Source organism: Onychomys torridus, chromosome 3 (genome assembly GCF_903995425.1).
Source record: "Onychomys torridus chromosome 3, mOncTor1.1, whole genome shotgun sequence".
In the NCBI taxonomy this organism is placed as follows: domain Eukaryota; kingdom Metazoa; phylum Chordata; class Mammalia; order Rodentia; family Cricetidae; genus Onychomys; species Onychomys torridus.
In genome coordinates this window covers 146,381,671-146,391,542 of record NC_050445.1, presented here as the reverse complement: position 1 = coordinate 146,391,542, position 9,872 = coordinate 146,381,671, and the positions used below count along the sequence as shown (strand labels likewise).

General features: G+C 47.2%; 1 protein-coding gene across 2 annotated transcripts in view; it reads right to left on the bottom strand.

Annotated features, from left to right (window-relative positions):
* Positions 1-2,412: 2,412 nt before the first annotated feature.
* Positions 2,413-9,872, bottom strand: part of Fam234b (family with sequence similarity 234 member B) — a 55,862-nt gene continuing 48,402 nt past the window's right edge. For both annotated transcript variants that reach the window (XM_036181594.1, XM_036181595.1), the window contains exons 8-13: positions 9,501-9,644; positions 9,256-9,337; positions 7,995-8,150; positions 5,293-5,410; positions 3,039-3,259; positions 2,413-2,513 (exon numbers count right to left, since the gene is read on the bottom strand). In XM_036181594.1, the coding sequence (XP_036037487.1) occupies positions 2,508-2,513; positions 3,039-3,259; positions 5,293-5,410; positions 7,995-8,150; positions 9,256-9,337; positions 9,501-9,644 (727 nt within the window). In that variant the 3' untranslated portion in view covers positions 2,413-2,507. The remainder of the gene's footprint in view (positions 2,514-3,038; positions 3,260-5,292; positions 5,411-7,994; positions 8,151-9,255; positions 9,338-9,500; positions 9,645-9,872) is intronic.

The following is a 9,872-nucleotide window of genomic DNA, read 5'->3' as shown; positions in this document are numbered from 1 at the left end:
TTCCCACAGACTATAGGATCAGGCTCACTCCTAGAATTGGTCTCCCAAGTTCCCAGAGGAGACTCATACAGGAGCTTCTCCCATGAATGAGACTGAAGCAGGCATCCCTCTCCGGATACCCACTGCTCCTTCACCTCAGAAACTGTCCATACTGTTTCCTCCACAAAGGATGCCATCCATCTGCTCACCTTTTTTTCTATAAGGGAAGTAAACCATTTTGGTTAGCAAGAAAGAGACCACACATGTATATTCCTGTACACAGTATTTATTTGTTCTGTAACAGTTCACATTTTAAACAGTGCTTTCTGGCTACAGACCCACTGGCTCCTCCTCAACACAGGTAATGTGGAGACATTCCTGGGGTTAGCCGGTATCACCACACCATATGTTTGCGGAGTGGTGAGGACGTTGTGCAGGGCAGAGGGGAAGGGAGGCCCTTGCATTGTAGAAGGCATTACTTCTAAGTAGTGGTCAGGCTGATTTGTGGACCACCGCATGTTGAACAATTTCTACCTTGGATATCTGGGTGAGTCGCTGCAAGGAGGAGGAAGGGTAAGGAGACATTTGGCAGGAGGCCAGCACTCACGTTAGCCAGCGGAAGCCACCTCAACCCTCAGCTACCTTTCTGTACCAGCTGCAACAGGAAGTAAGCCTAGAGTTTCCATTGCATTTAGCAAGGAAGAGATTCTCACTTCTAGTAGGATGTTATTTACCAAAATACCAAGGAGAATTCAGTGATGCCGTCTCTGTGGCTTCCTCTGATCTGAGACTCAACCAGCTTAAACAGCCTTCAGCCCCAAAGAGTAAACCCAAACAGGTCTCCATCAAGCATCTCTGTATCATGTTCCTTCCTACACAGGCAGGCTTCTCAGAGTATCATCAACACTGTGAGAACACGTTGTTCTGGGAGCTCAACCAGGCTACCATCCACTCGACAATTTGGTCCACTATAATCTAGTTCTGAGAAGACTACAAACTATATTCAGCCCTTTTACTAACAGAAATTCCACTAGTCACCTCTAGATTCTAGGGGAGCCTATTCATTGTCCCCCCCTTCCCAAAGTCAACCTAGTCCCATACAACTCCTAAATATGCTTCTAGGGTCTTATGGCAGAGGTGCCAACAAGTCTGGTGAGGCCAATCTGCAAGATGGACTGAGTACCAACCTCCTGTTACCCATAACACCTATTGTGGACAATTCATAGGTGGCCCCTTAAATCTAGAATCTAGTTTTCTGGGATCTCTTTATTAACACAAGCTAAAATGATACAAACCCGAGTGAGCAGAACATCTGGTTTTCACTCAAGAGAAGTACATTTTCATTGGCCACCATGGGAACACATGGTATATCAGACAATGATAGAGACATCTGGAAGATCCTAAACTAAAAGAGGTCAACATTTACATAGAAGGCAAAAGAATGGAGATAATCCGAAAGAACTTGATCATTATAAAAGTTACAGTATTTACATGAGAATTTTCTCAATATGATGCTTCAAAGGCTCTATGAGGAAGGAAGAACACAGGGCAGAGTGGTTGCATACTGGACCCAAGAAGCAATAGTCCAGAAACAGATCCCTGAATAGAAGAGGAAGCAAGGGAGGAGGAGATGGAGATGCCCTAGAGAAGTCTCAGAGCAAGCAGAGTGGAGCTGCAGCCAGGACAAGGCCGTGGGACTTCCAACCTTTAAGCCGAGGACAACACACATGCAAACCCTTTTGTCATGACTGTAGAATCAAAGCTCATAGCAGCAGAGCCATCAGAAGTTCACAGGGCACGATGTAAGGACCTGGTCAGGAGTCACGGAAACTCTCTCCCTCACTCCCTGTGATAGAAACGTCTTCTCGTGACCACTTAACAGAGGTAGAGGGTCTAGGAGATGGAAAGATGAACATACTGGATAACTAGCCCCATCATAACTTCCAGTGATGCTCACTGCTGTCTAGAGAAGGAACCATAATCCAGGCAGAGGGAAAACAGAGTGGTGAGTGACCCTCGGGATCTCAGAGGTAGGCCATCCAGACACACGAAGATGACCAAATCAGATGAGTTTCAAGAGGACAAGAAATGGAATCCCTGAAGCTTGGGGCATCTCAAAAATAATTTTGTTACAACACTGAACACACACACACACACACACACACACACACACACACACACACACACACACATGGCCTAATGCAAAACAACATATATCCTTGCTTCTAGGCCATTGGATTTCCCAGCAAGGGTTTATAAATTAGAGGTACAAAAAAAAAAACTGCTATAAGATTCACATTTCCAAACTATCCACACAGAGTTCCCAGGAGGAAGGGTTAGTGCAGGGATGGGAGGGTTGTGAGATATCCCAGCTAAGCAGATCATGCTGCATCACACAGTTCCAACATGCTGCCAGAGGGCAGCGATCCCCAACTGCTGCATGACCCCGAAGTCATCCCCTCTCCAGAGAACTGACAGGAGGACAGGAGCCGCTCTGCATGGTTCTTCTGGATCTGGACTCCACTGCACTAGATCTGTGGAAAAATGATCATTATTACCTACCCCCTTTACATGGGATTTCCAAAGAAATGAGAAATCTAAACATCAGAATGTTTCACTTCCCAGTCCTCTAGTTTAGCTCCAACAGTTTACGAGCCCCAAGGACTTGTGTCCTTTCAGTGATAAGTGCTTCAACTTCAAACTTGGCCCAAGTACTTTTTAGGAGAAAGGGCTGGCATTTTTAGCAGATAATTACTAGGTTCTGTAGGTTCTATACACCATATCTGCACAGATGTTAACATCATTGGTCCCTACCCAGAAAATGCCAGAAAGATCTACCCCCTCCAGTCATTGGGATGATTTAAAAACCATAATCCTTCATTTCTAAATGCCTGACAACCTGAGTTCAATCCCCAGGACCCACACAGAAGAAAACTAACTTTTGCAGTCATCTGCCAATCTCTACACATGTGTCAGGATCCGTGTGGGCCCACGCACATAAATGTAATAAAATTCTTTTTAATTAAAAATTAACCAAACATCCCAGAAAAGCCAGTCACCTGGTAGGGAGAATCAACAAACTTGATCCTGGAGAGGAATCTTCTCAGCTCCCCACGGCCAATTTTAGGGGTGGTCTCCTTCAGCTGGACCATCTGGCCTTCCATGAGTGCCCAGCGCAGGCTAAGCTTGCTGATTACCAGAGAGGTGGGGTGTCCATCAGGGCTCATCCCTGTTGTCCTAGTGACATAAAAGGCATCTTTCCAGATGTCGTTGATTCCAACTGAGGAAGGACAATGACAAGAAGCAGTTCACAACAAAGAAGTCAGCAGCATGCTCATCATCTCTTGGATTCAGATTACAGGCACAAGGTCCTTGTCTTTAAAATAGGAATTAAGAGTAGTTGTCTGAAAGGGGCATGAGAATCTTCTTTTTCTCCCACACAACTACTGGTCAGGCTCACTGGAGCCGCCTTTACTATGCTGCACTATGAGCTTCAGCCAGTTTTCCTCCAGTATATCGGTTTCAGCTCACCCTGCCTCCTCTTTCCCCCTCTGTTGCTACCCTCCTCCCCTCCTCTGCCCAGGGTTTTAGGTAACTGGGCCTCTTGACTCTTTAGGTCATGTAGATGACCAGAGCCAAGTATTGGCCTAGCTTGATAAGCAGCCTTGAACTGGTTCTGTAGCCAAGGACGAGTCTTTGATGGAAGTTCGATCTTAATTAGTCTTTACAATAAAAACCCAGTCAGATATTGAAGGTGAAAGCTGAAAGATCAGAGAAGCAAAGCAGCAGCCGCCAGAGACTTCTTACCTCTGCAAATCTCAGACTGAATGAGGAGCCCCGTTGCTACAAGTCCTCAGACTAAATGGGCGGGAGATCCTGTCTCCACCCACCTTATATTCCTGTCTCCACTTCCCTAGTGCTGGGACTAGAGGTGTGAGCCTCCCAAATCCTGGGATTAAAGGCATGCACCACCACCTCCTGGCTCTGTTTCTCTTTTAGACTGGTTCAACCTCATGTAGCCCAGAGTGGCCTTGAACTCCTGATCTTCCTGCTTCCTCCTTCTAGGTACTGGGAATAAAAGCGTGTGTGTGCCACCACTGCCTGGCCTCTATGGTTAAGTAGGGGCTAGCTCCACCCTCTGATCTCCAGGCAAGCTTTATTTGTCAGAACACAAAATATATAACATTTGACTCTCCTGCCTCTACTTCCCCAGTGCTGGGATCAAACCTAGGGCCTCTTGCATGCTAGGCAGATACTCTGCCAACTGAGCTACATCTCCAGCCCACAAGATTCTTTTTTACCATTATTTAATGTTCCCTGAATAATGTTTTATGCAAATGTTACAAAACAGCTCATTATATCTCTTACATGGTTTTGTAAGCAGATACTCCACACTCTCCCAAAACCCACCCAATCCCCCCGACACACTCCTCAATCAGTTGACAGCCTGCAAGTTCCAGATCAGCCCATGACACAGAGCCACAGCACCACTTCGACTCAAGGCAAAGAGCTGTAAGGAGCAAGTCCACAAGAGGCCAGAGTGTAGAAAGGCATGAAGGAGCTTGGTGTCAGGGTACACACCTGTAATCAAGCATTTGGGAGGTAAAGGCAGGAGGGTTAGGCATTCAAGGCCATCCTCAGCTACAGAGCCAGTTTGAGGTCAACCTGGGCTAGAAGAGAACTGTCTAATTGCCCCCTCCCTGGCTGAAAAAGAAAAAGGCACAAGGGAGATGTGGTTAACCTAGTCTCTGCCCAGCTGAGACTAGCAAACAGTGGTGGCTCAGTTTCCAGGGCTCTGGGTTGCTGAATGAGGTTTCTCTAATATATGCTTTCAAGATTGCTTTAGAGCATCACTTAGACACACAGTGGAGCAGAATATTTCCAAATGGTTATGGGTAATTTTTCTCCTTTGGTTTTCCTGTTGATTCCAATTTGTATGTTTAATATTCACATAAGAAATCACTAAGTCAATGCCCTGAAAGAAACATCTCTCTCTCTCCATTACATCCCACCCAGTTAACTTACAACTCTAAGCCACTAAAAGCAGGTGGCACACAGCTGAGGCTCCATCATCACCCCCAGAGCCCTCCTGGTATGGGGGTACATGTTCCCCTCAGCTTTCAGCACATTCAGAGAATAGGCACTCTTGCCTAGAAGCCTGGCACTATAACCCAAAGGAAACTCTCCAGCAATGCCCTGGTTCCAGAGACACCAAGGAAATTACTACTGTCTCTCAAAAAGCCCTTATCCTCCCCTTGGTGAGCGACATTTTCACACAGTCCAGATACACTCTCTGATGTCATAGGGACTCACCCTCCGAAGCTGTCACTATGCCAGTGGTGTTGGTCAGGTCCAGGAGGATAGATGGGAAGGTTGGGTGCAGGAGGTAAAGGTGGTAAAGGCCAGGAGGCTCAGCTCCTGGTGTGTTATCCTGGTAACAGTCACAGAAAAGGAGAGCACGGGTGACTACATTCCACATGACACCGTGACAGAAAGAAGGTTCCAGTCAGCCCACTCCTGATCCCAACTACGGAGACATGAGTTCAAAACACAGATTCACCCCTAACTCCAAACCACTATCTGTAGTCAAAAATATAAGGGAGAAAGAGAAGGAAGGAAGGAAGGAAGGGAAGGAGAGAGTGAAAGGAAAGGAGGGGATACTTGCAAATGTTTGCAGAAACAGGGAAGTTTGGAGAAGCAGGGAAGGAGAGCAGGAGGGGAGGAGAAGTGTGTCGGTGGAGACACATCTCCTCCACATACGGCAGAGCTGAGCTGGGATCCTCATTCATCCTTACAGCAGGTAAGGCTGTGTAGAGAGAAAGGCTATTTCTGAACCATGGTCAAATATATTTCCTTCCATTGGATGTCAAAACCAACTGCAAGGGGCCGGGGATGTAACTCTATGGTAGTGCTCGCCTAGCATGTATAAAGCCCTGGGTTTGATGCCAACGGCAGGCATCAGGCTAAACATAGAAACACCTATCAGTTCCCCAGAGAAACAGACCTTTTGACTAGACAGAAGAAAATCACCAACTACAAATAAAAACTGGTGAGGTCTGAGAACTGAGTCTCCAAGTCCCTGAGGCAGGAGAAACGCCCACAAGGGGGCTTTATCAATAGGCCTTCTGAGTGGGGACGGCTGTGGTGGCCCATGTGTGGCAGCCACACACTTGTTAGAGTACAGACTGTTGGCCACCTCCCAGGACTCAATATGAGCAGCAGCCCATCTGAGAGGAGGAGCAGGAACAATCTTACACCCTTACTCCCACCATGAGCCCTCAAGGCAGAGGAAGCCATTTCCACAGGCCCGAGTTTGGAGGGGCAGACCTTAGGCTCAACTAACATGCCATGAAAATGACTCTCCTCACCACCTACAGAACAGAGCCTAGAGTTCTTAGCATCAAAGTTAAAGCTTTTCAAGCCAGGTGGCACTCGGGAGACAGAGACAAGAGGATCTCTGTTAGTTCAAGGCCAGCCTGGTCTACGCAGTGAGTTCCAGAACAGCCAGGGCTATGTAGCAAGACTCCGTCTCAAAAAATAAAAACAAAATAAATAAAAGAGCTCACGTTCTTCACTTCCCTTTTCTACACTCTGCACTTATTTGCAGTATTCCGGTAATCTCAATCCACTCGTGCTTCCTTCCGGTTCCTTAGAAAGACGCAGCCAATCATGTTACTTCCTCCTTCAGACTGCTCACCACCCTCTCTCCTGCTCTTCTACACATACAACTTCCTCTCACCCTCAGCCACACTTGTATCCAAGCTCTTTCATGAAACACTCCCTAACCGCCCCAGGCAAAAGCAGTACCTCCCTTCTTCTGTGCACTCACCTAGTTATTATTTTGTGTACGTGTATGCATGCATGGGTACGTGAGCCACCGTGTACAACCGCTGGGAGTGAGATGATGATGTCAGTTTTCCTCTCCCACCATGTGGGTCCTGAGGAGCAAACTCAGGTTGTCAACCTTGGTGGCAAGCAACTCACAGGCCATCTTCTCTTGCCAGCCCCACCTACAGTTCTCATGTGCACCTCCCTGTTAGTAAGTCACCCTTGGGGTGACCCACAGAAGCCCATTTTGAAAGCCATCTGTTCCAATCCCCTCATTACTCTATGAGGAAACCGGCACAGAGGACATGGCAGAGCTAGAACCATAACCCAGAGCTCAGGGAAACCTGATCATCAAAATGAGGGGTTAGATAGCATCTCTGTGAGTAAGAACAGGAGGCTAAACACAGAACAAAGCAAAACCAGAAGGCTCCGAACAGTAACGTGTTGAGAGGGCATGGTTGACAAACTCGGAACTGTGTGTCCACCATGCTTCCCCGTCCCTGAGTCACTTGCCTTCTCCAGAGGTTCAGAGCTACGTCCTGTTATGTTCAAATCCCCACAGATGGAATTTCATCGTCTGGCACACAGCAAGTGAGGCATAATGTATGTACTTCATTGGTCTAAGTCGGCCATGCTTACCGCTGAGTCCTGGCGCCTATTCTAGGGAGCAACCCTGCCTCGCAAACCCCAGCCCTCACCCACCCCACTCAGATACTTCGGTATGACACAAAGAACATCAGCCTTCAAGGTGTCAGGACTCCTTTCCCATGACCCCCACTGCCTCTTCAGCTTCAGCCTCGTAAGCAATTGGCTCCCAGAGTTCTCTCTACCTCTCATGCTCTCTGCTACCTAAGTTAACATGCGCTAGAGCCTGCCCAGCCAAGGCAACCATAATGACCTCTCCTCTCCCACAGCCACATACTGGCCTGTGGCTCTGAACATAGTGTCTCAGAGTGATTTTCTCATCCAGCACCCTCACTGTCGGTAGCTCACATTGTTGATGGAAAGGCAAAGGGGTAGCCCAGCTCAGGAGCACAAATTTGTTTCCACTCAACCCCTTAGAAGGCGAGAGATCAGAAAACCTCCTGGGAACCACATCAGCCCTGTAGAGCTGCAGCTATGTCGTGTGACAGAGAAGGGGACAGTCCCATCCCCACCCTCAACCCCTCCATCCTGTTCTCACTCACAGAATTGGGAGAAGCAGCAGTCAGCGCTTCTGCCCAGAAGAGGAACACAGACTTCTGGTCTGAAGTAATTGCAGAAGTGGTTGGTGTTTCCTTCATGTGACATGGGATACTATGACTCCAGACGATGGAGCCAGAGCCACCATCCACCACCATCATCTGCAAATGAGAAGGCAAAGAAGATAACCAGTCATTAGCAGAGTGGCCGGACAAGAAAACACACCAAACATACAAAAAGTAAGAAAAACATCCCAGATAGCAGGTATCCTCCTCCTCCTCCATGTTTGTGAGGCACTGGGCTCCAACACCCAACACTCAGAACCAGCAGATGCCAGTCCCTCATAGAAAGGGCAAGCATTTGCATGTAGTTACACACGTCCTCATGAACACTTAAATCGCTCTCTAGGTTACCTACAATACCGATCACAATACAATAAATATATCAATAGTTGTTGCTGTGCTATTTAAGGGACAGTAAGAAAAAAGTCTGTAAGTGTTCAGCATAAACAGTTTTTTAGCCTATTTTCAGCCCACCGTTGGCTAGCTTTAATGGCCAACAAAAAATCTAGGCCAATTATTTTTTAAAAATTAAAACTCTAGGGTTGGGGATTTAGCTCAGTGGTAGAGCGCTTGCCTAGCAAGCACAAGGCCCTGGGTTCAATCCTCAGCTCAAAAAAAAAAAAAAAATTAAGACTCTATAATTCTGCCTTCAAGATTAAATGAAAGAAAACTGTCTATTGAAGTATTACATCCTCATAACACACAGCCTTCCAGGAAAACCAAAATGTGGAGTCCATGGTTCAGCATCCCTGAACATGCTGTAGCATTTCCATTTCTGAGCTCTGGTCTTAGTGTTCCTGACCTGGTATTCCTTGCCAGTCACATAAATTAAACCTTGACGGCCCTACCCATATTTCCCTCCTTTATCATAAGCCTTCCATAACACCAGCCACCGCTGAGTGCTGCCTTCTCCAAAACCTTATTTTGCCTGTACTGAAATGTGATGCTCATTTATACCCACCTTTCCCCACCCAGCTTTGTAAGACGGTTCCTCCCACCTAACTTAAGTACAGGCTCCAGAAAGAACATAACATTAGTCTAGGAAAGCTGCAGATTATAGCAATGAGCTGTGAGTTTCCACTGTATTCATTCACTAGACTGGAGGTCTCAAGGGAGTAAGAACTCTCCCCAGTGTCTCACCCAGGGCTGGATCCAGAGCCCATTCTTTCTATATGCTCTGATTGATTTGAGGCCCATGGTTTACCTTTTTCATCCCAACTCCATCCTGTGTCTGCAGAAGGAAGTCCAATGTCTGGTCATCAGTGAAATACCCAGGAGTTGGCTGGCTGCAAACAGACATGGAAGCAATGAACAGCACATACGAAAAAGGAGCAGGCGTCCCCTCCCTTCCCTTGCACCAGCCACAGGTGACAAGCGATTGTTCTAGGCACTTTGTCAAATGGGAAAGCTGCTCAGAACAGCAGGCATGCTGAAGGGTACTCTGCAAACCTGCGCAGGCCTTGCAGGCTCAGTTTCCAGAGCAGCGTAAGATCTTGTCCCCGAAGCAGGACCAGGCCTTGTCTGGTTGTGATCAAGAGGCTGCTGCAGTTGGCATCTGGGGCCTTCACCAACTGGAGAAGCTCAACTCCATCACTATATTGGACAAACCCAACAATTAGTTTCTGCTGTGGCTGAGAGTCCCACAATCATTTAGTCTGACATTTTATTCCCATTGTGTTCCTGCTTGCATATACAGTTGTCCCTTAGTGTCTATCTGTGTGGGAACCAGGGCCAGGACCTGCTGCAGATAGCAAATTCACACGTTCATCATCCCTACGCACAGTGATCCAGTGTCTCCATACAACCTATATCTTCCTATGT